The sequence below is a fragment of the Brienomyrus brachyistius genome, chromosome 2 (genome assembly GCF_023856365.1).
Source record: "Brienomyrus brachyistius isolate T26 chromosome 2, BBRACH_0.4, whole genome shotgun sequence".
NCBI classification, from domain to species: Eukaryota; Metazoa; Chordata; class Actinopteri; order Osteoglossiformes; family Mormyridae; genus Brienomyrus; species Brienomyrus brachyistius.
In genome coordinates this window covers 42,828,943-42,853,456 of record NC_064534.1, presented here as the reverse complement: position 1 = coordinate 42,853,456, position 24,514 = coordinate 42,828,943, and the positions used below count along the sequence as shown (strand labels likewise).

General features: G+C 42.9%; 1 protein-coding gene, 9 non-coding genes and 5 pseudogenes across 12 annotated transcripts; all 15 read right to left on the bottom strand.

Moving 5' to 3' along the window:
- Nucleotides 1-992: 992 nt before the first annotated feature.
- LOC125737150 (5S ribosomal RNA) lies at nt 993-1,111 on the bottom strand. The gene has a single exon (XR_007396416.1). It is a non-coding gene; the product is annotated as a 5S ribosomal RNA (ribosomal RNA).
- A 1,077-nt stretch (nt 1,112-2,188) lies between these two features.
- Nucleotides 2,189-2,307, bottom strand: LOC125735311 (5S ribosomal RNA). The gene has a single exon (XR_007394609.1). It is a non-coding gene; the product is annotated as a 5S ribosomal RNA (ribosomal RNA).
- Nucleotides 2,308-3,386: 1,079 nt separating this feature from the next.
- LOC125735310 (5S ribosomal RNA) lies at nt 3,387-3,505 on the bottom strand. Its single transcript, XR_007394608.1, has one exon. It is a non-coding gene; the product is annotated as a 5S ribosomal RNA (ribosomal RNA).
- A 1,121-nt stretch (nt 3,506-4,626) lies between these two features.
- LOC125715183 (sterile alpha motif domain-containing protein 3-like) lies at nt 4,627-11,408 on the bottom strand. 3 transcript variants are annotated; one of them, XM_048986501.1, is made up of 7 exons: nt 10,952-11,408; nt 10,473-10,658; nt 8,774-8,850; nt 6,543-7,523; nt 6,297-6,449; nt 5,927-6,019; nt 4,627-5,271 (listed from the first exon to the last, which is right to left on the bottom strand). In XM_048986501.1, the coding sequence occupies exons 4-7, from the start codon at nt 7,521-7,523 to the stop codon at nt 4,969-4,971; spliced, it is 1,530 nt and encodes a 509-aa protein (XP_048842458.1). In that variant the 5' UTR covers nt 8,774-8,850; nt 10,473-10,658; nt 10,952-11,408; the 3' UTR covers nt 4,627-4,968. The 3 variants fall into 3 exon arrangements, with proteins under 3 accessions (XP_048842458.1, XP_048842451.1, XP_048842448.1); XM_048986494.1 differs by having other exon boundaries at nt 10,473-11,408; XM_048986491.1 differs by lacking the exons at nt 10,473-10,658; nt 10,952-11,408 and having other exon boundaries at nt 8,774-9,299.
- A 175-nt stretch (nt 11,409-11,583) lies between these two features.
- On the bottom strand, nt 11,584-11,702 carry LOC125734362 (5S ribosomal RNA). The gene has a single exon (XR_007393677.1). It is a non-coding gene; the product is annotated as a 5S ribosomal RNA (ribosomal RNA).
- Nucleotides 11,703-12,785: 1,083 nt separating this feature from the next.
- On the bottom strand, nt 12,786-12,904 carry LOC125733923 (5S ribosomal RNA). The gene has a single exon (XR_007393255.1). It is a non-coding gene; the product is annotated as a 5S ribosomal RNA (ribosomal RNA).
- Nucleotides 12,905-13,971: 1,067 nt separating this feature from the next.
- Nucleotides 13,972-14,090, bottom strand: LOC125737144 (5S ribosomal RNA). Its single transcript, XR_007396410.1, has one exon. It is a non-coding gene; the product is annotated as a 5S ribosomal RNA (ribosomal RNA).
- A 1,079-nt stretch (nt 14,091-15,169) lies between these two features.
- Nucleotides 15,170-15,288, bottom strand: LOC125732895 (5S ribosomal RNA). The gene has a single exon (XR_007392259.1). It is a non-coding gene; the product is annotated as a 5S ribosomal RNA (ribosomal RNA).
- A 1,077-nt stretch (nt 15,289-16,365) lies between these two features.
- LOC125736624 (5S ribosomal RNA) lies at nt 16,366-16,484 on the bottom strand. The gene has a single exon (XR_007395899.1). It is a non-coding gene; the product is annotated as a 5S ribosomal RNA (ribosomal RNA).
- A 1,082-nt stretch (nt 16,485-17,566) lies between these two features.
- On the bottom strand, nt 17,567-17,685 carry LOC125732873 (5S ribosomal RNA). The gene has a single exon (XR_007392237.1). It is a non-coding gene; the product is annotated as a 5S ribosomal RNA (ribosomal RNA).
- Nucleotides 17,686-18,758: 1,073 nt separating this feature from the next.
- LOC125731699 (5S ribosomal RNA) lies at nt 18,759-18,877 on the bottom strand (annotated as a pseudogene).
- Nucleotides 18,878-19,970: 1,093 nt separating this feature from the next.
- On the bottom strand, nt 19,971-20,089 carry LOC125731892 (5S ribosomal RNA; annotated as a pseudogene).
- Nucleotides 20,090-21,165: 1,076 nt separating this feature from the next.
- Nucleotides 21,166-21,284, bottom strand: LOC125731972 (5S ribosomal RNA; annotated as a pseudogene).
- Nucleotides 21,285-22,361: 1,077 nt separating this feature from the next.
- LOC125732004 (5S ribosomal RNA) lies at nt 22,362-22,479 on the bottom strand (annotated as a pseudogene).
- A 1,074-nt stretch (nt 22,480-23,553) lies between these two features.
- Nucleotides 23,554-23,672, bottom strand: LOC125732150 (5S ribosomal RNA; annotated as a pseudogene).
- Between the last annotated feature and the right edge of the window lie 842 nt (nt 23,673-24,514).

Below are 24,514 nucleotides of genomic sequence, written 5' to 3'. Positions count from 1 at the left end.
TATCTGACTCCCACTGCAGCCCCACCATCCAATCGGCAGCGCCGGACCCACACCAAACATTCACCAAACTACTCAGCCGGCAGCCTACCACAATTATTCCATTCTTTCCGCATCCGCACACTTCCTTCTTTTTAACTCCTTTTCACTACCGCACAGGTTAATCGCCGCACGTCCCCCGCCGGCAAACATTACTCCTTTGCCTACTGCATGCAGGCTTCTCTTAACGACCCTCTGTTATCAACTCCGCTAACAGCCACAAAATCTCCGCCGCACGAAGCCCACTGGTAGCTGCTGAATCACATGCTTCCCCAAAATGTCGCGCTGTCAGAACACTGGGAGCTACAGACACCAACAAGTCCATACTGCAGGCTGCAGCCAGAACAATTTTCTACATTCAAACATCGACGGCCTCTTCTCTCTAAAAATTCACCAGACCGCTTCTACCACCAGCAAAGAAGTTTTCATCCCTAATTCCTCTGTGATTCCCACTAACCTAAACATTAAGCTGGCATTGAAGGGTGTGAATTACCCCGGCCAACCTGCTCTTTTAAATACAGCTTTAGCAAGTTTTGAAAGGAGGAGAAGAGCAGACCTTGCTATGCCAATAATATCGAGTCTTCTGTGGCGAAGTGGTTTTTGCATAGAAAACAAAGCGGTGAGTTGAAGAGGAATTATATCAGTTCTTTGTTTAAAACTGTGTGTAAAAAGCTGTCTCTTTATTATTAACAATAAGTTGTAAAACGTGAATGGGGAGTGACAGTCTTCAAGTTTGTGAGAAGATCGCGCCCTGGTGGAATAAAGGCACGAACAGCTTACAGCACCTAGAATTACCAGGAAGTATTTAGAGTAAAACGGTTTCTAAAAGCTGCCTTTATGAATGAGAGAAAAAAAAAAAAAAAAATATATATATAAAATAGTAAAATGGAAGGGGAGTGATAGATTTAAATTAATCGTGAAGTGGAGCGCCCCCTGTATAAAGTAAAAGTGAGAAAAGCTTACAGCACCAGGTATTCCCAGGTGGTCTCCCATCCAAGTACTAACCAGACCATAGCCTGCTTAGCTTCCGAGATCAGACGAGATCGGGCGTGTTCAGGGTGGTATGGCCGTTAGCGAGAGACACTACCAAAAATAGCCCTTTTGCATTAAACGCCTCTATACATGCCAGTTAGTCACATTGGATCCTACTCCTGGTTTTTTTTTTTTTTTTATCTGACTCACACTGCAGCACCACCATCCAATCGGTAGCGCCGGACCCACACCAAACATTCACCAAACTACTCAGCCGGCAGCCTACCACAATTATTCCATTCTTTCCGCATCCGCACACTTCCTTCTCTTTAACTCCTTTTCACTACCGCACAGGTTAATCGCCGCACGTCCCCCGCCGGCAAACATTACTCCTTTGCCTACCGCATGCAGGCTTCTCTTAATGACCTTCTGTTATCAACTCCGCTAACAGCCACAAAATCTCCGCCGCACGAAGCCCACTGGTAGCTGCTGAATCACATGCTTCCCCATAACGTCGCGCTGTCAGAACACTGGGAGCTACACACACCAAGAAGTCCATACTGCAGGCTGCAGCCAGAACAATTTTCTACATTCAAACATCGACGGCCTCTTCTCTCTAAAAATTCACCAGACCGCTTCTACCACCAGCAAAGAAGTTTCCATCCCTAATTCCTCTGTGATTCCCACTAACCTAAACATTAAGCTGGCATTGAAGGGTGTGAATTACCCCGGCCAACCTGCTCTTTTAAATACAGCTTTTAGCAAGTTTTGAAAGGAGGAGAAGAGCAGACCTTGCTATGCCAATAATATCGAGTCTTCTGTGGCGAAGTGGTTTTTGCATAGAAAACAAAGCGGTGAGTTGAAGAGGAATTATATCAGTACTTTGTTTAAAACTGTGTGTAAAAAGCTGTCTCTTTATTATTAACAATAAGTTGTAAAACGTGAATGGGGAGTGACAGTCTTCAAGTTTGTGAGAAGATCGCTCCCTGGTGGAATAAAGGCACGAACAGCTTACAGCAGCTATAATTACCAGGCAGTATTTAGAGTAAAACGGTGTGTAAAAGCTGCCTTTATGAATGAGAGAAAAAAGAAATATATAAAATAGTAAAATGGAAGGGGAGTGATACATTTAAATTAATCGTGAAGTGGAGCGCCCCCTGTATAAAGTAAAAGTGAGAAAAGCTTACAGCACCTGGTATTCCCAGGTGGTCTCCCATCCAAGTACTAACCAAACCCTAGCCTGCTTAGCTTCCGAGATCAGACGAGATCGGGCGCGTTCAGGGTGGTATGGCCATAAGCGAGAGATGCTACCAAAAATAGCCCTTTTGCATTACACGCGTCTATACATGCCAGTTAGTCTCATTGGATCCTACTCCTGTTTTTTTTTTTTTTTTTTTATCTGACTCACACTGCAGCCCCACCATCCAATCGGCAGTGCCGGAACCACACCAAACATTCACCAAACTACTCAGCCGGCAGCCTACCACAATTATTCCATTCTTTCCGCATCCGCACACTTCCTTCTCTTTAACTCCTTTTCACTACCGCACAGGTTAATCGCCGCACGTCCCCCGCCGGCAAACATTACTCCTTTGCCTACCGCATGCAGGCTTCTCTTAATGACCTTCTGTTATCAACTCCGCTAACAGCCACAAAATCTCCGCCGCACGAAGCCCACTGGTAGCTGCTGAATCACATGCTTCCCCATAACGTCGCGCTGTCAGAACACTGGGAGCTACACACACCAAGAAGTCCATACTGCAGGCTGCAGCCAGAACAATTTTCTACATTCAAACATCGACGGCCTCTTCTCTCTAAAAATTCACCAGACCGCTTCTACCACCAGCAAAGAAGTTTCCATCCCTAATTCCTCTGTGATTCCCACTAACCTAAACATTAAGCTGGCATTGAAGGGTGTGAATTACCCCGGCCAACCTGCTCTTTTAAATACAGCTTTTAGCAAGTTTTGAAAGGAGGAGAAGAGCAGACCTTGCTATGCCAATAATATCGAGTCTTCTGTGGCGAAGTGGTTTTTGCATAGAAAACAAAGCGGTGAGTTGAAGAGGAATTATATCAGTACTTTGTTTAAAACTGTGTGTAAAAAGCTGTCTCTTTATTATTAACAATAAGTTGTAAAACGTGAATGGGGAGTGACAGTCTTCAAATTTGTGAGAAGATCGCTCCCTGGTGGAATAAAGGCACGAACAGCTTACAGCAGCTATAATTACCAGGCAGTATTTAGAGTAAAACGGTGTGTAAAAGCTGCCTTTATGAATGAGAGAAAAAAGAAATATATAAAATAGTAAAATGGAAGGGGAGTGATACATTTAAATTAATCGTGAAGTGGAGCGCCCCCTGTATAAAGTAAAAGTGAGAAAAGCTTACAGCACCTGGTATTCCCAGGTGGTCTCCCATCCAAGTACTAACCAAACCCTAGCCTGCTTAGCTTCCGAGATCAGACGAGATCGGGCGCGTTCAGGGTGGTATGGCCATAAGCGAGAGATGCTACCAAAAATAGCCCTTTTGCATTACACGCGTCTATACATGCCAGTTAGTCTCATTGGATCCTACTCCTGTTTTTTTTTTTTTTTTTTTATCTGACTCACACTGCAGCCCCACCATCCAATCGGCAGTGCCGGAACCACACCAAACATTCACCAAACTACTCAGCCGGCAGCCTACCACAATTATTCCATTCTTTCCGCATCCGCACACTTCCTTCTCTTTAACTCCTTTTCACTACCGCACAGGTTAATCGCCGCACGTCCCCCGCCGGCAAACATTACTCCTTTGCCTACCGCATGCAGGCTTCTCTTAATGACCTTCTGTTATCAACTCCGCTAACAGCCACAAAATCTCCGCCGCACGAAGCCCACTGGTAGCTGCTGAATCACATGCTTCCCCATAACGTCGCGCTGTCAGAACACTGGGAGCTACACACACCAAGAAGTCCATACTGCAGGCTGCAGCCAGAACAATTTTCTACATTGAAACATCGACGGCCTCTTCTCTCTAAAAATTCACCAGACCGCTTCTACCACCAGCAAAGAAGTTTCCATCCCTAATTCCTCTGTGATTCCCACTAACCTAAACATTAAGCTGGCATTGAAGGGTGTGAATTACCCCGGCCAACCTGCTCTTTTAAATACAGCTTTTAGCAAGTTTTGAAAGGAGGAGAAGAGCAGACCTTGCTATGCCAATAATATCGAGTCTTCTGTGGCGAAGTGGTTTTTGCATAGAAAACAAAGCGGTGAGTTGAAGAGGAATTATATCAGTACTTTGTTTAAAACTGTGTGTAAAAAGCTGTCTCTTTATTATTAACAATAAGTTCTACACTGTAAACCCGGATAAGTTGAATTTACTTTAAAAATTTGAGGAAACCGGTTGCCTTAAAAAAATAAGTAATTTGTAATGAAAACCTAAGTTCATTTCACTGAAAATGTTAAGTACATTACACTCAATTCAAAATCGATTTAACTTGACATGTTTTGCTAAGTTAACTTCTTTGCACAATTAATACACTTAATATCTTAAGTATAATGTACCAAATACCTAGTTGTAGCTTACTTATTCAGTTATTATCATTAAATTATTATTTCAGTTTTTAATCTGGTGGATTATAAATAGTTATTCAGGTCAAGAAATCAGATGAAACATTTGTTGAAAACACCCCGGTTAGGGGTAAAATGCTTTATTGTGAACATACACAACAGATTGTTTTTCTAAAAGCACGACATAAAACTAGGCACCTGGTATCAGGTGCAACAATTAAGAACACCACTTAACACTGCAAACTGTTTTCCTCAGTTTTTGGTTTGTTAATCTGAATCAAAACCAGACATATCAGTGCCAGTCCAATTACATAAATAGAAAAAAGTGCATAACAGTGCAAATAAGTCCCTTTTCTAAAAGAACAAACAATCTTTCTCCTATCTGGAGAAATAGTGTAACAACACCTCTTTACACTGCAAGTTGGTTTTTCAGAGTCTGAATTTTTGGTGGCAGCTCACTTTTACCCAGGTTAAACATCACCTGCTGAACAAAGCAAAAAGTGTTTTTCATGTATCTGGGATAGTCCAGGTGCAGGGCATATATCAGTCCAAAAAGGACATAGAAGGCCTGAGGAAGGTTGGCCAGATCATCCATCACCACATTCCCTTCCAAGATGATTCCCACTTTGGATGGGTTCAGCTTAAGGTTCTCTTCACCAATGAAAAGCAATCCCACTGGAGTTTGCCTGTACAAGTCATTGTCAGCTGTGTCCTTACAGAGAAACAAATGTACAATCGTGTGTTAGTTAGCACAAACATTTTCGAAGTGTTAACAATACAAATACCCTAAGAATAAACACTGTACACTGATATATTAGTAAAAGACACTCTGTTCATACAAGATATGAGGCCTGGCTTGTTCAGCTTCCTTTTCACTGTACAATTACAGCAAAATATTTAATGTTAACTGAACCCAATTTTTTTCAGCCAAGTTTTTTCAGTTAATTTCATGCCACTGATTAAACATACAGACAATTTTATGGTAAAAATAAATAAAAAAAACTCCAAGTCTGAAAAACTGAATAAATCTGTAGCACATAGTAGTGCGGATTAATGGTTTAAAAATAAAATAAAAACAAAGAACATGCATTTATGAGGGGCCGTGCAAGCCATAATTCATTCTGGCACTCACACACATTTTCCTCTCACACTCACATTCTCCTCTCAGAGGAGAGGAGGATAGGAGAAGGATGTGTGTGTGAGAGGAGAATGTGTGTGTGTGTGTGTGAGAGAGAGAGCAGAATGTGTGTGTGTGTGAGAGAGAGGAGAATGTGTGCAAGAGGAGAATGTATGTGTGTGTGTGAGTGTGTGTGCTTGCACGGCCCCTCACATGCATCTGCAACATGTATAAAAATGAATATGCTTACAAAGCAGGTCTTGAAGAAGGCAGAAGGATCATCACCCAAGGTGACCGGCAGTCCCCGAAGACAAAGGCATCTGACGTCTGTTGGCTCAGTTGTCTAGACGATAGTGGACATGGAATAAAACACTTTATAAGGATACTGACTGTAATTTACAAGAAATTACAAGAAGAGATTAGGAAAAAATTTAATGGAAATAGGAGATAAAATTATGAGAATAGAAAATGCAGAGGTAAAAAAAGGTGTAGAAAATGAATAGAAGAGGGAGAAATAGAGAAGAGCAAAGAGGGGGAGAGAAAAATTAGACAAGAAACAAAAAGGATAAGGAGGAAAAGCTTCATAGGAAAACAGGACTGATGTAGATATGTTAACTTACCTTTGTCTGGTATAAAAGTTCAGCCAAAAGCTGACCAGTAAGGCCTTTCTTCTTTTTGAAGAGGTCCATGAGGCTTGGAGACAAATTGTCAAGTGCATCCAAGAAGTTCTCTCTGAGATTTTTCCCTACCACTCTGCCAAATTCATAATAAACCTGAAACATGGCAAACAATGCATCAGTCAATGTTCACACTGTTTTAATCTGACACACTCAACACTACATGATATGTAGACACTAAACACAAACCTGATTTTCTGTAAAAAGAGCTGGCCAACGATGCACCACCTGGCTGATGGCAGGCTTCTCATTGACAATCTCCTTTCTGCGAAAAGCAAACGTCACATCCATCTCTTTCTTAACCAGGGATTCCCTTGGCTTTGTCTTCATCATTTCATTGACCAGAACCTCACGAGCTACTTCCATGTTTTGGTCAGTCATCCCCTCTGGAAAATCAGGCAGGAAATTTATTTCCCCTTTCTTTGGCTTCTTGATCTGTGTGTTTGCAGGATCGCCATTTGTAGTGTCACTTCTTCGCTTGCCACCATTGACAGTAACATCAAGTCGACCCAGCTGCCGCATTTTGGTTCTATAATTACCCATTTTGAACTTAAGGCTATTCTTCCAACCATTCCAGCCAGAGTGTGACCCAGTTTCTTTAAGGCATGGGTGTGTTTGCACTAAAGCCTTAGCAACAGTCTCAAAATCTTCCTTTGTTGGGTATGCTTTAAATGCATACATGGTCTCAGCCAATTTCTCGAGTATGTCATGCTTTAGTTCTTTTGTGACTTTAAGAAAGGTTGCATCCCTGAAATACTGCAGGTTACCTTGGCGTAGTCTATAATCTACATCGACTTGAAATTTTGGAATTTCAAATACCGCTGGCCACTGAGAACTTCTATCCAAAGAGATGGACAGGATCTCGGTGTCTGCTTGGCTGCCTGTGTCACTACATAATTCAGAACCTCCAGGGACTGGTACAAGCTCAATGATAGGGATGATTTTGACCGTTGGTTTATCTGGGAGCTCAGACAAGTCTGTGAGGTTGCATAATTCATTGTTAAATTCAGGATCTTGGTACTGTAAGGTAAAATTGTAGTTTGTTTGGAGAGTGCCTTTGAGCCAGCTAATCAAATCTTCAAGTATGTATGGTCGAGGGTTCATTGTCATCTTTCTTATATCACCCTCGGAGATGATAACCCGCATTGTTAATTTCTGTTCCATGGCCATCTGAAAAATTAAAAGAAAAAAAAAAAAAGACAGACAGCTGTTTAGCAAATTACAAATCGTCTCAGTGTCACCATAAGCTCTCCTTGTACCATGTATGCTGATAATGGGAGGACATCATTTAAATCTGACATCTTCAACACACACATAGAAGTAACACTATCACAATGAAGTTGGTAAGATCTCAAATGCTCCCTGTACCATGCGGCCAATTTGTGACAGACAAATAGAATCTCTACATTAACTGCAACAATCTTGTGAATCTGGACGAATGCAGGCAGACCAGAGCATGACCCAGAAGACAGTATCATGCCTGGATGATACTTGATTCCATCTACACTGACAGATGCAGCTTCAAGCACCGACTCTGGTGTTGTAAAGTTTTGAGCAATTGCTGTCTGCACACTGTGAGGGAAGGTGGCAAGCAAAACTGGAGTAACCTTTGACATCTCAACTGATGGTCTGAAAAATGAGCTACAATCGAGATGGTAACTGACTGCCTTCTGGTGTTTTGTAGCAAGTGTCGTGGCAACATTTTTAAAGTTCTGAGCAGTGCGAATTACCCTCTTAAAGAATTTATGCTTCCCCTCGAACCGCATTGTCCAAACCTCAGACAGGGGACCAAATTTCCTTACCAGCTGAGGATAATGTTCCACAAAGTGATGTTTTGGCCTTAAACGAAACTCTGGAAATGTTGACTGCAGTAAGTGCCTGTGCTCTGCTATCTTACAGTCCAGAAAGTTAAGCGTCTCTTCTGTATGCTTTGGTGCTACAGCTAGCTCAGTAATATCTTTGAGCAGCATGAGAATTTCCCAAGTGTTGTCACCCTCAGGGACACAGTGACCAATGAGAAATGGAAGGAGCCTTATGAGACACCAGTTCTCATGGCCATTTCCACCAATGGTCCCCTTACTGGAAAATCCCTTTCCAATAACCTGAGGTCGATCTGTTTTGTCACTAAATGAGTACTTAAAACACCTGATGGCCTGATTCAGCATATCTAGGGTGAAATAAGTCTTGCCTATCAGGTCTGTAAGGCACAGGGACAATTCAACTGGAACAATACCTTCCAAAATATCATGCAAGATGTCAGGAGGGTACCCACTGACCACATGAAAGTGCTCAAGATTCTCAGTTAAAGGACATGCTCCTTTCACACCATAAGCTCGAGTCATTCCAGGGTCCTCTCTGATATCCTGCACCTGCCTGTCATGGGACTCTTTGTCTCGGAGTTGAAAGAAACCAGAACATACCTCTTGTTGTTGAGTGTCTCTACTGCTTGCCAAACAGAATCTGCAGAACTTGTCGACAGTAAAACTCTCCAGGAAACCTGCAAGAGAGTGGGCAGCAAGATTGTCAGCTGCAACATACAAGACTGTACCTTTCACACTTGCACCTAGTTGCTCCAGGTAAACGCCATTCTGCTCCAATAATTTTAGATCATAGATCAGAGGTTGGAAAACTTTTGCATAACCACACTCCTTGACTGTGGAGGTATTGCACAGTAGAGCAAGTTGGATAGAGCTGAGGGTTGACCGATATTTTGAAGGTATGTTTGCAATAACCCAGTATACTGCACACATCTTGTGTTTAAGCTTTGATGTTCCAAGAGGATTGGCGACTTCAAAGTCATCAATGTAAAGTACAAGAGCAATTGTGAACTCATCTTTTGCAAGAAATGGATTTTCAGTAAAGTATTGCCCATCAGTATATGATCTGAATTCCTGAGGGACATGTACTTTTTCTGACATAGCTTTGTCTAAAACATCAGTTTTGTTAAGCAACTTCTGTAGCATAGGAACAATAGGAACATATGCAAGAGTTTTTTTGCCTTTCTCCACAACATATTCAATTGGATTTACCAGTGGAAACTCTCTACGCACATAGGCTGCTCTTTTTTTGGCAGTTCCTAAAGGTCCATCTTTGGAACAATGTGTCATCATGTTACTTTCTGACACAGCACTGATAATCTCTTTAATAACAGTCTCATCCATGTCAGCACAATATTTGTTTAATATGCCCCTGACTCTGTGTTGTACAAGTGGTTGTGAGAGCTTATTGATTTGACAGAGCTGCTCTATCACATCTTGCACTGCACTCTCTGGTATGTGCAAAACAGTGTGCATCTTTAGTAGTAAAGATGCCAAGTTGTGCTCAAGCTGTTTTTCTAAATCGTGAAGATCACATTCAGTTACCTCAGACAACTCTTGTGTGTCCTCAATATCATCATCTGACATCTGCTCTTGTGAAGCATTACTGTCATGGCTTATAATATTGTCACCAACAATTTCTGATTTAAACCTCTTTGAGATCTGTTGTTTGTGTACTTTACTCTTGTGTGCTTTGAAGGTGGAGTAAACACTGCTTTCAAAATTACAGTCTTCATAAGGGCATCTGACTTTATGATTTACTTTTAGATGTGCACGATGCAGGTGAGTGAAAAAGTCACTCTCTGAACAAGACTCTGTAAATCCACACGACAGACAGCTAAACTTAGTTGGTATATCTGTACTTTGTTGCTGATCTGGAGTTTTTGTGTGAATGCGGGACAGGTGAACTTTTAGTGCATTTAATGATTTAAATGTGCACAGACATTCCTGATGTAAACAAGGAAAAGGCTCGGTTCTGGTATAACCTCCGTGTTTTAGCCTGTAATGTTTAAATAATTGTGCTCTTTTTTCACAGCTAAAAGGACAATACTTGCACTTCCAAACCATTATTTAATCGGTGTCTTTAGACTTAACTCTAAGAATTTCTCTTTATTTTCCCTGCAAATGAGCAAACATTAACAACATTTACCTTAAGAAACCTAACAGACTGGAAAAGTCTGAACACTGACATCACATTTATTATTTTGCTAGTTTACGGCGAATTAGCTTTAATATAGGGCATTTTAAGTCACATACACATCTTAAGATACATATTCGCTTATGTTGTCTTAAAGGAACTTACCAGATACAATAGGCCGTGGTAAACCGCGTAAAACAGGCGCATGTGTTCCCGCTATCTTCTTGGAAAAAATAACGGTTGCAGCCGGCCAGGTGAAAGCCTAAAGGCGAAGCCCGCGAATCCCCACTAGGAGTACCATGACAACCAGCTGCCGTAACGCTGCATCTTGTTTACGACACTCCCTCAATTCTGAAAGGGGAATACTCACAAAAAAAGAAAAATAATAATATGAACATATTAATGCGTAGCTCAATCTAAGGCTGGGTTACACTAGCATTAGATATCGATTAGTTGTGGATAAAAAAAGCCAACGAACCGGTAAATGTTAAAAAATTGTTTCCACCGCTGCCCCCAAAACCCTCCCCCCCACAGTTAGGTAAATATACATTGCACAGCCAGGTAAATTAGCCAGTGTCTAAAAATTTCCGTCGAAATGACGAAAGTTTAAATGAAGTTTTTACAACTGAGGGAGTTAAACTCACCTTCCAGTTCCTCGCCAGCGGTGTTTGAATCCACACAACCGCAACAAAAAAATCAGTTTTAGACTGTTTTTGTTTTGTATTATATGTCTGTGTAAGAGCAGGCTGCAATATAGACTGTTGAAATAAGGAAAACACACACACACTGATACCTTGAGCAACTGCTCATTACTCTGTTAATAGGCAGTTATCACAATTGGGAAGAAGAGGTGTGGTCTGTTAAATAACTTTTCAATTTAAGCTTATTGTACTTCACATTATTTGCACATTGGACTATGCCAACAAATTAGTAGAATATACTTAAAATTATGAAGTGATATCATCAAACTTTTTCTTTTTAGTATATAATGCTTTAATATTTAAGTAGAAACTAAATCCGGGCTAACAGTGTAAAACGTGAATGGGGAGTGACAGTCTTCAAATTTGTGAGAAGATCGCTCCCTGGTGGAATAAAGGCACGAACAGCTTACAGCAGCTATAATTACCAGGCAGTATTTAGAGTAAAACGGTGTGTAAAAGCTGCCTTTATGAATGAGAGAAAAAAGAAATATATAAAATAGTAAAATGGAAGGGGAGTGATAGATTTAAATTAATCGTGAAGTGGAGCGCCCCCTGTATAAAGTAAAAGTGAGAAAAGCTTACAGCACCTGGTATTCCCAGGTGGTCTCCCATCCAAGTACTAACCAGACCCTAGCCTGCTTAGCTTCCGAGATCAGACGAGATCGGGCGCGTTCAGGGTGGTATGGCCGCAAGCGAGAGACGCTACCAAAAATAGCCGTTTTGCATTACACGCGTCTATACATGCCAGTTAGTCTCATTGGATCCTACTCCTGTTTTTTTTTTTTTTTTTATCTGACTCACACTGCAGCCCCACCATCCAATCGGCAGTGCCGGAACCACACCAAACATTCACCAAACTACTCAGCCGGCAGCCTACCACAATTATTCCATTCTTTCCGCATCCGCACACTTCCTTCTCTTTAACTCCTTTTCACTACCGCACAGGTTAATCACCGCACGTCCCCCGCCGGCAAACATTACTCCTTTGCCTACCGCATGCAGGCTTCTCTTAATGACCTTCTGTTATCAACTCCGCTAACAGCCACAAAATCTCCGCCGCACGAAGCCCACTGGTAGCTGCTGAATCACATGCTTCCCCATAACGTCGCGCTGTCAGAACACTGGGAGCTACACACACCAAGAAGTCCATACTGCAGGCTGCAGCCAGAACAATTTTCTACATTCAAACATCGACGGCCTCTTCTCTCTAAAAATTCACCAGACCGCTTCTACCACCAGCAAAGAAGTTTTCATCCCTAATTCCTCTGTGATTCCCACTAACCTAAACATTAAGCTGGCATTGAAGGGTGTGAATTACCCCGGCCAACCTGCTCTTTTAAATACAGCTTTTAGCAAGTTTTGAAAGGAGGAGAAGAGCAGACCTTGCTATGCCAATAATATCGAGTCTTCTGTGGCGAAGTGGTTTTTGCATAGAAAACAAAGCGGTGAGTTGAAGAGGAATTATATCAGTACTTTGTTTAAAACGGTGTGTAAAAAGCTGTCTCTTTATTATTAACAATAAGTTGTAAAACGTGAATGGGGAGTGACAGTCTTCAAGTTTGTGAGAAGATCATGCCCTGGTGGAATAAAGGCACGAACAGCTTACAGCACCTAGAATTACCAGGCAGTATTTAGAGTAAAACGTGTGTAAAAGCTGCCTTTATGAATGAGAGAAAAAAATATATATATATATATAAAATAGTAAAATGGAAGGGGAGTGATAGATTTAAATTAATCGTGAAGTGGAGCGCCCCCTGTATAAAGTAAAAGTGAGAAAAGCTTACAGCACCTGGTATTCCCAGGTGGTCTCCCATCCAAGTACTAACCAGACCCTACCCTGCTTAGCTTCCGAGATCAGACGAGATCGGGCGTGTTCAGGGTGGTAAGGCCATAAGCGAGAGATGCTACCAAAAACAGCCCTTTTGCATTACACGCGTCTATACATAAAAGTTAGTTAGTAGGATTGGATCCTACTCCTGTTTTTTTTTTTTTTTATCTGACTCACACTGCAGCCCCACCATCCAATCGGCAGCGCCGGACCCACACCAAACATTCACCAAACTACTCAGCCGGCAGCCTACCACAATTATTCCATTCTTTCCGCATCCGCACACTTCCTTCTTTTTAACTCCTTTTCACTACCGCACAGGTTAATCGCCGCACGTCCCCCGCGGGCAAACATTACTCCTTTGCCTACTGCATGCAGGCTTCTCTTAACGACACTCTGTTATCAACTCCGCTAACAGCCACAAAATCTCCGCCGCACGAAGCCCACTGGTAGCTGCTGAATCACATGCTTCCCCAAAACGTCGCGCTGTCAGAACACTGGGAGCTACACACACCAAGAAGTCCATACTGCAGGCTGCAGCCAGAACAATTTTCTACATTCAAACATCGACGGCCTCTTCTCTCTAAAAATTCACCACCAGCAAAGAAGTTTCCATCCCTAATTCCTCTGTGATTCCCACTAACCTAAACATTAATCTGGCATTGAAGGGTGTGAATTACCCCGGCCAACCTGCTCTTTTAAATACAGCTTTTAGCAAGTTTTGAAAGGAGGAGAAGAGCAGATAATATGCCAATAATATCGAGTCTTCTGTGGCGAAGTGGTTTTTGCATAGAAAACAAAGTGGTGAGTTGAAGAGGAATTATATCAGTACTTTGTTTAAAACTGTGTGTAAAAAGCTGTCTCTTTATCATTAACAATAAGTTGTAAAACGTAAATGGGGAGTGACAGTCTTCAAGTTTGTGAGAAGATCGCTCCCTGGTGGAATAAAGGCACGAACAGCTTACAGCACCTAGAATTGCCAGGCAGTATTTAGAGTAAAACGGTTTCTAAAAGCTGCCTTTATGAAAGAGAGAGAAAAAAAAATGTATATTTAAAATAGTAAAATGGAAGGGAAGTGATAGATTTAAATTAATCGTGAAGTGGAGCGCCCCCTGTATAAAGTAAAAGTGAGAATAGCTTACAGCACCTGGTATTCCCAAGTGGTCTCCCATCCAAGTACTAACCAGACCCTACCCTGCTTAGCTTCCAAGATCAGACAAGATCTGGCGTGTTCAGGGTGGTATGGCCGTAAGCGAAAGACGCTACCAAAAACAGCCCTTTTGCATTACACGCGTCTATACATGCCAGTTAGTCCCATTGGATCCTACTCCTTGTTTTTTTTTTTTTTTTATCTGACTCACACTGCAGCACCACCATCCAATCGGCAGCGCCGGACCCACACCAGACATTCACCAAACCACTCAGCCGGCAGCCTACCACAATAATTCCATTCTTTCCACATCCGCACACTTCCTTCTCTTTAACTCCTTTTCACTACCGCACAGGTTAATCGCCGCACGTCCCCCGCCAGCAAACATTTCTCCTTTGCCTACTGCATGCAGGCTTCTCTTGACGACCCTCTGTTATCAACTCCGCTAACAGCCACAAAATCTCCGCCGCACGAAGCCCACTGGTAGCTGCTGAATCACATGCTTCCCCAAAACGTTGCGCTGTCAGAACACTGGGAGCTACACACACCAACAAGTCCATACTGCAGGCTGCAGCCAGAACAATTTTCTACATTCAAACATCGACGGCCTCTTCTCTCTAAAAATTCACCAGACCGCTTCTACCACCAGCAAAGAAGTTTCCATCCCTAATTCCTCTGTGATTCCCACTAACCTAAACATTAAGCTGGCATTGAAGGGTGTGAATTACCCCGGCCAATCTGTTCTTTTAAATACAGCTTTTAGCAAGTTTTGAAAGGAGAAGAGCAGAACTTGCTATGCCAATAATATCGAGTCTTCTGTGGCGAAGTGGTTTTTGCATAGAAAACAAAGCGGTCAGTTGAAGAGGAATAATATCAGTACTTTGTTTAAAACTGTGTGTAAAAAGCTGTCTCTTTATCATTAACAATAAGTTGTAAAACGTGAATGGGGAGTGACAGTCTTCAAGTTTGTGAGAAGATCGCGCCCTGGTGGAATAAAGGCACGAACAGCTTACAGCACCTAGAATTACCAGGAAGTATTTAGAGTAAAATGGTGTGTAAAAGCTGCCTTTATGAATGAGAGAAAAATATATATATATATATAAAATAGTAAAATGGAAGGGGAGTGATAGATTTAAATTAATCGTGAAGTGGAGCGCCCCCTGTATAAAGTAAAAGTGAGAAAAGCTTACAGCACCTGGTATTCCCAGGAGGTCTCCCATCCAAGTACTAACCAGACCCTACCCTGCTTGGCTTCCGAGATCAGACGAGATCGGGCGTGTTCAGGGTGGTATGGCCGTAAGCGAGAGATGCTACCAAAAACAGCCCTTTTGCATTACACGCCTCTATACATGCCAGTTGGTCCCATTGGATCCTACTAATGTACTTTTTTTTTTTTTATCTGACTCACACTGCAGCCCCACCATCCAATCGGCAGCGCCGGACCCACACCAAACATTCACCAAACTACTCAGCCGGCAGCCTACCACAATTATTCCATTCTTTCCGCATCCGCACACTTCCTTCTTTTTAACTCCTTTTCACTACCGCACAGGTTAATCGCCGCACGTCCCCCGCCGGCAAACATTACTCCTTTGCCTACTGCATGCAGACTTCTCTTAACGACCCTCTGTTATCAACTCCGCTAACAGCCACAAAATCTCCGCCGCACGAAGCCCACTGGTAGCTGCTGAATCACATGCTTCCCCAAAACGTCGCGCTGTCAGAACACTGGGAGCTACACACACCAAGAAGTCCATACTGCAGGCTGCAGCCAGAACAATTTTCTACATTCAAACATCGACGGCCTCTTCTCTCTAAAAATTCACCAGACCGCTTCTACCACCAGCAAAGAAGTTTCCATTCCAAATTCCTCTGTGATTCCCACTAACCTAAACATTAAGCTGGCATTGAAGGGTGTGAATTACCCCGGCCAATCTGTTCTTTTAAATACAGCTTTTAGCAAGTTTTGAAAGGAGAAGAGCAGAACTTGGTATGCCAATAATATCGAGTCTTCTGTGGCGAAGTGGTTTTTGCATAGAAAACAAAGCGGTCAGTTGAAGAGGAATAATATCAGTACTTTGTTTAAAACTGTGTGTAAAAAGCTGTCTCTTTATCATTAACAATAAGTTGTAAAACGTGAATGGGGAGTGACAGTTTTCAAGTTTGTGAGAAGATCGCGCCCTGGTGGAATAAAGGCACGAACAGCTTACAGCACCTAGAATTACCAGGAAGTATTTAGAGTAAAACGGTTTCTAAAAGCTGGCTTTATGAAAGAGAGATAAAATATATATATATATAAAATAGTAAAATGGAAGGGGAGTGCTAGATTTAAATTAATCGTGAAGTGGAGCGCCCCCTGTATAAAGTAAAAGTGAGAAAAGCTTACAGCACCTGGCATTCCCAGGTGGTCACCCATCCAAGTACTAACCAGACCCTACCCTGCTTAGCTTCCAAGATCAGACGAGATCGGGCGTGTTCAGGGTGGTACGGCCGTAAGGGAGAGATGCAACCAAAAACAGCCCTTTTGCATTACACGCGTCTATACATGCCAGTTAGTCCCATTGGATCCTACTCCTGGTTTTTTTTTTTTTTTTATCTGACTCACACTGCAGCACCACCATCCAATCGGCAGCGCCGGACCCACACCAAACATTCACCAAACTACTCAGCTGGCAGCCTACCACAATTATTCCATTCTTTCCGCATCCGCACACTTCCTTCTCTTTAAGTCCTTTTCACTACCTCACAGGTTAATCGCCGCACGTCCCCCGCCGGCAAACATTACTCATTTGCCTACCGCATGCAGGCTTCTCTTAACAACCCTCTGTTATCAACTCTGCTAACAGCCACAAAATCTCCGCCGCACGAAGCCCACTGATAGCTGCTGAATCACATGCTTCCCCAAAACGTCGCGCTGTCAGAACACTGGGAGCTACACACACCAACAAGTCCATACTGCAGGCTGCAGCCAGAACAATTTTCTACATTCAAACATCGACAGCCTCTTCTCTCTAAAAATTCACCAGACCGCTTCTACCACCAGCAAAGAAGTTTCCATCCCTAATTCCTCTGTGATTCCCACTAACCTAAACATTAAGCTGGCATTGAAGGGTGTGAATTACCCCGGCCAATCTGTTCTTTTAAATACAGCTTTTAGCAAGTTTTGAAAGGAGGAGAATAGCAGATAATATGCCAATAATATCGAATATTCTGTGGCGAAGTGGTTTTTGCATAGAAAACAAAGCGGTCAGTTGAAGAGGAATAATATCAGTACTTTGTTTAAAACTGTGTGTAAAAAGCTGTCTCTTTATCATTAACAATAAGTTGTAAAACGTGAATGGGGAGTGACAGTCTTCAAGTTTGTGAGAAGATCGCACCCTGGTGGAATAAAGGCACGAACAGCTTACAGCACCTAGAATTACCAGGAAGTATTTAGAGTAAAACGGTGTGTAAAAGCTGCCTTTATGAATGAGAGAAAAAAAATATATATATATATATAAAATAGTAAAATGGAAGGGGAGTGATAGATTTAAATTAATCGTGAAGTGGAGCGCCCCCTGTATAAAGTAAAAGTGAGAAAAGCTTACAGCACCTGGTATTCCCAGGAGGTCTCCCATCCAAGTACTGACCAGACCCTACCCTGCTTGGCTTCCGAGATCGGATGAGATCGGGCGTGTTCAGGGTGGTATGGCCGTAAGCGAGAGACTTGACCAAAAACAGCCCTTTTGCATTATACGCGTCTATACATGCCAGTTAGTCCCATTGGATCCTACTCCTGGTTTTTTTTTTTTTATCTGACTCACACTGCAGCACCACCATCCAATCGGCAGCGCCGGACCCACACCAAACATTCACCAAACTACTCAGCCGGCAGCCTACCACAATTATTCCATTCTTTCCGCATCCGCACACTTCCTTCTTTTTAACTCCTTTTCACTACCGCACAGGTTAATCGCCGCACGTCCCCCGCCGGCAAACATTACTCCTTTGCCTACTGCATGCAGGCTTCTCTTAACGACCCTGTGTTATCAACTCCGCTAACAGCCACAAAATCTCCGCCGCACGAAGCCCACTGGTAGCTGCTGAATCACATGCTTCCCCAAAACGTCGCGCTGTCAGAACACTGGGAGCTACACACACCAACAAGTCCATACTGCAGGCTGCAGCCAGAACAATTTTCTAAATCCAAACATCGACGGCCTCTTCTCTCTAAAAATTCACCAGACCGCTTCTACCACCAGCAAAGAAGTTTCCATCCCTAATTCCTCTGTGATTCCCACTAACCTAAACATTAAGCTGGCATTGAAGGGTGTGAATTACCCCGGCCAATCCGTTCTTTTAAATACAGCTTTTAGCAAGTTTTGAAAGGAGAAGAGCAGAACTTGCTATGCCAATAATATCGAGTCTTCTGTGGCGAAGTGGTTTTTGCATAGAAAACAAAGCGGTCAGTTGAAGAGGAATAATATCAGTACTTTGTTTAAAACTGTGTGTAAAAAGCTGTCTCTTTATCATTAACAATAAGTTGTAAAAAGTGAATGGGGAGTGACAGTCTTCAAGTTTGTGAGAAGATCGCGCCCTGGTGGAATAAAGGCACGAAGAGCTTACAGCACCTAGAATTACCAGGAAGTATTTAGAGTAAAACGGTTTCTAAAAGCTGGCTTTATGAAAGAGAGAAAAAATATATATATATAAAATAGTAAAATGGAAGGGGAGTGCTAGATTTAAATTAATCGTGAAGTGGAGCGCCCCCTGTATAAAGTAAAAGTGAGAAACGCTTACAGCACCTGGTATTCCCAGGTGGTCTCCCATCCAAGTACTAACCACAGCCTACCCTGCTTAGCTTCCAAGATCAGATGAGATCGGGCGTGTTCAGGGTGGTATGGCCTCAAGCAAGAGACGCTACCAAAAACAGCCCTTTTGCATTACACGCCTCTATACATGCCAGTTAGTCCCATTGGATCCTACTCCTGGTTTTTTTTTTTTTTTTATCTGACTCACACTGCAGCACCACCATCCAATCGGCAGCGCCGGACCCACACCAAACATTCACCAAACTACTCAGCCGGCAGCCTACCACAATTATCCCATTCTTTCCGCATCCGCACACTTCCTTCACTTTAACTCCTTTACACTACCGCACAGGTTAATCGCCGCACGTCCCCCACCAGCAAACATTCCTCCTTTGCCTACCGCATGCAGGCTTCTCTTAATGACTTTCTGTTATCAACTCCGCTAACAGCCACAAAATCTCCGCCGCACGAAGCCCACTGGTAGCTGTTGAATCACATGCTTCCCCAAAACGTCGCGCTGTCAGAACACTGGGAGCTACACACGCCAACAGGTCCATACTGCAGGCTGCAGCCAGAACAATTTTCTACATTCAAACATCGACGGCCTCTTCTCTCTAAAAATTCACCAGACCACTTCTACCACCAGCAAAGAAGTTTCTATCCCTAATTCCTCTGTGATTCCCACTAACCTAAACATTAAGTTGGCATTGAAGGGTGTGAATTACCCCGGCCAACCTGCTCTTTTAAAGACAGCTTTTAGCGAGTTTTTAAAGGAGGAGAAGAGCAGACCATGCTATGCCAATAATATCGAGTCTTCTGTGGTGAAGTGTTTTTTGCATAGAAAACAAACCGGTGAGTTGAAGAGGAATTATATCAGTACTTTGTTTAAAACTGTGTGTAAAAAGCTGTCTCTTTATTATTAACAATAAGTTGTAAAACGTGAATGGGGAGTGACAGTCTTCAAGTTTGTCAGAAGATCGCGCCCTGGTGGAATAAAGGAACAAACAGCTTACAGTAGCTATAATTACCAGGCAGTATTTAGAGTAAAACGGTGTGTAAAAGCTGCCTTTATGAATGAGAGAAAAAAAAAATATATATATATATATATATATAAAATAGTAAAACGGAAGGGGAGTGATAGATTTAAATTAATCGTGAAGTGGAGTGCCCCCTGTATTAAGTAAAAGTGAGAAAAGCTTACAGCACCTGGTATTCCCAGTAGGTCTCCCATCCAAGTACTAACCAGACCCTATCTTGCTTGGCTTCCGAGATTGGACGAGATCGGGCGTGTTCAGGGTGGTACGGCCGTGAGCGAGAAAAACTACCAAAAACAGCCCTTTTGCATTACACGCCTCTATACATGCCAGTTAGTCCAAGTGGATCCTACTACTGTTTTTTTTTTTTTTTTTATCTGACTCACACTGCAGCCCCACCATCCAATCGGCAGTGCCGGAACCACACCAAACATTCACCAAACTACTCAGCCGGCAGCCTACCACAATTATTCCATTCTTTCCGCATCCGCACACTTCCTTCTCTTTAACTCCTTTTCACTACCGCACAGGTTAATCGCCGCACGTCCCCCGTCGGCAAACATTACTCCTTTGCCTACCGCATGCAGGCTTCTCTTAATGACCTTCTGTTATCAACTCCGCTAACAGCCACAAAATCTCCGCCGCTCGAAGCCCACTGGTAGCTGCTGAATCACATGCTTCCCCAAAACGTCGCGCTGTCAGAACACTGGGAGCTACACACACCAACAAGTCCATACTGCAGGCTGCAGCCAGAACAATTTTCTACATTCAAACATCGACGGCCTCTTCTCTCTAAAAATTCACCAGACCGCTTCTACCATCAGCAAAGAAGTTTTCATCCCTAATTCTTCTGTGATTCCCACTAACCTAAACATTAAGCTGGCATTGAAGGGTGTGAATTACCCCGGCCAACCTGCTCTTTTAAATACAGCTTTTAGCAAGTTTTGAAAGGAGGAGAATAGCAGATAATATGCCAATAATATCGAATATTCTGTGGCGAAGTGGATTTTGCATAGAAAACATAGCGGTGAGTTTAAGAGGAATTATATCAGTACTTTGTTTAAAACTGTGTGTAAAAAGCTGTCTCTTTATTATTAACAATAAGTTGTAAAACGTGAATGGGGAGTGACAGTCTTCAAGTTTGTGAGAAGATCGCGCCCTGGTGGAATAAAGGCACGAACAGCTTACAGCAGCTATAATTACCAGGCAGTATTTAGAGTAAAACGGTGTGTAAAAGCTGCCTTTATGAATGAAAGAAAAAATATATATATATAAAATAGTAAAACGGAAGGGGAGTGATAGATTTAAATTAATCGTGAAGTGGAGTGCCCTCTGTATTAAGTAAAAGTGAGAAAAGCTTACAGCACTTGGTATTCCCAGTAGGTCTCCCATCCAAGTACTAACCAGACCCTATCTTGCTTGGCTTCCGAGACCGGACGAGATCGGGCGTGTTCAGGGTGGTACGGCCGTGAGCGAGAAAAACTACCAAAAACAGCCCTTTTGCATTACACGCCTCTATACATGCCAGTTAGTCCAAGTGGATCCTACTCCTGTTTTTTTTTTTTTTTTTATCTGACTCACACTGCAGCCCTACCATCCAATCGGCAGTGCCGGAACCACACCAAACATTCACCAAACTACTCAGCCGGCAGCCTACCACAATTATTCCATTCTTTCCGCATCCGCACACTTCCTTCTCTTTAACTCCTTTTCACTACCGCACAGGTTAATCGCCGCACGTCCCCCGTCGGCAAACATTACTCCTTTGCCTACCGCATGCAGGCTTCTCTTAATGACCTTCTGTTATCAACTCCGCTAACAGCCACAAACTCTCCGCCGCACGAAGCCCACTGGTAGCTGCTGAATCACATGCTTCCCCAAAACGTCGCGCTGTCAGAACACTGGGAGTTACACACACCAACAAGTCCATACTGCAGGCTGCAGCCAGAACAATTTTCTACATTCAAACATTGACGGCCTCTTCTCTCTAAAAATTCACCAGACCGCTTCTACCACCAGCAAAGAAGTTTCCATCCCTAATTCCTCTGTGATTCCCACTAACCTAAACATTAAGCTGGCATTGAAGGGTGTGAATTACCCCGGCCAACCTGCTCTTTTAAATACAGCTTTTAGCAAGTTTTGAAAGGAGGAGAAGAGCAGACCTTGCTATGCCAATAATAACGAGTCTTCTGTGGTGAAGTCGTTTTTGCATAGAAAACAAAGCGGTGAGTTGAAGAGGAATTATATTAGTACTTTGTTTAAAACTGTGTGTAAAAAGCTGTCTCTTTATTATTAACAATAAGTTGTAAAACGTGAATGGGGAGTGACAGTCTTCAAGTTTGTGAGAAGATCGCGCCCTGGTGGAATAAAGGCACGAACAGCTTACAGCAGCTATAATTACCAGGCAGTATTTAGAGTAAAACGGTGTGTAAAAGCTGCCTTTATGAATGAGAGAAAAAAGAAATATATAAAATATTAAAATGGAAGGGGAGTGATAGATTTAAATTAATCGTGAAGTGGAGCGCCCCCTGTATAAAGTAAAAGTGAGAAAAGCTTACAGCACCTGGTATTCCCAGGTGGTCTCCATCCAAGAACTAACCAGACCCTAGCCTGCTTTGCTTCCGAGATAAGACGAGATCGGGCGCGTTCAGGGTGGTATGGCCATAAGCGAGAGCCGCGAACAAAAACAGCCCTTTTGCATTACACGCCTCTATACATGCCAGTTAGTCCCATTGGATCCTACTCCTGTTTTTTTTTTTTTTTATCTGACTCACACTGCAGCACCACCATCCAATCGGCTGCGCCGCACCCACTCCAAACATTCACCAAACTACTCAGCCGGCAGCCTACCACAATTATTCCATTCTTTCCGCATCCGCACACTTCCTTCTCGTTAAGTCCTTTTCACTACCGAACAGGTTAATCGCCGCACGTCCCCCGCCGGCAAACATTACTCATTTGCCTACCGCATGCAGGCTTCTCTTAAAGACCCTCTGTTATCAACTCCGCTAACAGCCACAAAATCTCCGCCGCACGAAGCCCACTGGTTGCTGTTGAATCACATGCTTCCCCAAAATGTCACGCTGTCAGAACACTGGGAGCTACACACGCCAACAAGTCCATACTGCAGGCTGCAGCCAGAACAATTTTCTACATTCAAACATCGACGGCCTCTTCTCTCTAAAAATTCACCAGACCGCTTCTACCACCAGGAAAGAAGTTTCCATCCCTAATTCCTCTGTGATTCCCACTAACCTAAACATTAAGCTGGCATTGAAGGATGTGAATTACCCCGGCCAACCTGCTCTTTTAAATACAGCTTTTAGCAAGTTTTGAAAGGAGGAGAAGAGCAGATAATATGCTAATAATATCGAATATTCTGTGGCGAAGTGGTTTTTGCATAGAAAATAAAGCGGTGAGTTTAAGAGGAATTATATCAGTACTTTGTTTAAAACTGTGTGTAAAAAGCTGTCTCTTTATTATTAACAATAAGTTGTAAAACGTGAATGGGGAGTGACAGTCTTCAAGTTTGTGAGAAGATCGCGCCCTGGTGGAATAAAGGCACGAACAGCTTACAGCAGCTATAATTACCAGGCAGTATTTAGAGTAAAACGGTGTGTAAAAGCTGCCTTTATGAATGAAAGAAAAAAAAAATATATATAAAATAGTAAAATGGAAGGGGAGTGATAGATTTGAATTAATCGTGAAGTGGAGTGCCCCCTGTATAAAGTAAAAGTGAGAAAAGCTTACAGCACGTGGTATTCCCAGTAGGTCTCCCATCCAAGTACTAACCAGACCCTATCTTGCTTGGCTTCTGAGATCAGACAAGATCGGGCGTGTTCAGGGTGGTACGGCCGTGAGCGAGAAAAACTACCAAAAACAGTCCTTTTGCATTACACGCCTCTATACATGCCAGTTAGTCCAAGTGGATCCTACTCCTGTTTTTTTTTTTTTTTATCTGACTCACACTGCAGCCCCACCATCCAATCGGCAGTGCCGGAACCACACCAAACATTCACCAAACTACTCAGCCGGCAGCCTACCACAATTATTCCATTCTTTCCGCATCCGCACACTTCCTTCTCTTTAACTCCTTTTCACTACCGCACAGGTTAATCGCCGCACGTCCCCCGCCGGCAAACATTACTCCTTTGCCTACCTCATGCAGGCTTCTCTTAACGACCCTCTGTTATCAACTCCGCTAACAGCCACAAAATCTCTGCCGCACGAAGCCCACTGGTAGCTGTTGAATCACATGCTTCCCCAAAACGTTACGCTGTCAGAACACTGGGAGCTACACACGCCAACAAGTCCATACTGCAGGCTGCAGCCAGAACATTTTTCTACATTGAAACATCGACGGCCTCTTCTCTCTAAAAATTCACCAGACCGCTTCTACCATCAGCAAAGAAGTTTCCATCCCTAATTCCTCTGTGATTCCCACTAACCTAAACATTAAGCTAGCATTGAAGGGTGTGAATTACCCCGGCCAACCTGCTCTTTTAAATACAGCTTTTAGCAAGTTTTGAAAGGAGGAGAAGAGCAGACCTTGCTATACCAATAATATCGAGTCTTCTGTGGCGAAGTGGTTTTTGCATAGAAAACAAAGCGGTCAGTTGAAGAGGAATAATATCAGTACTTTGTTTAAAACTGTGTGTAAAAAGCTGTCTCTTTATCATTAACAATAAGTTGTAAAACGTGAAT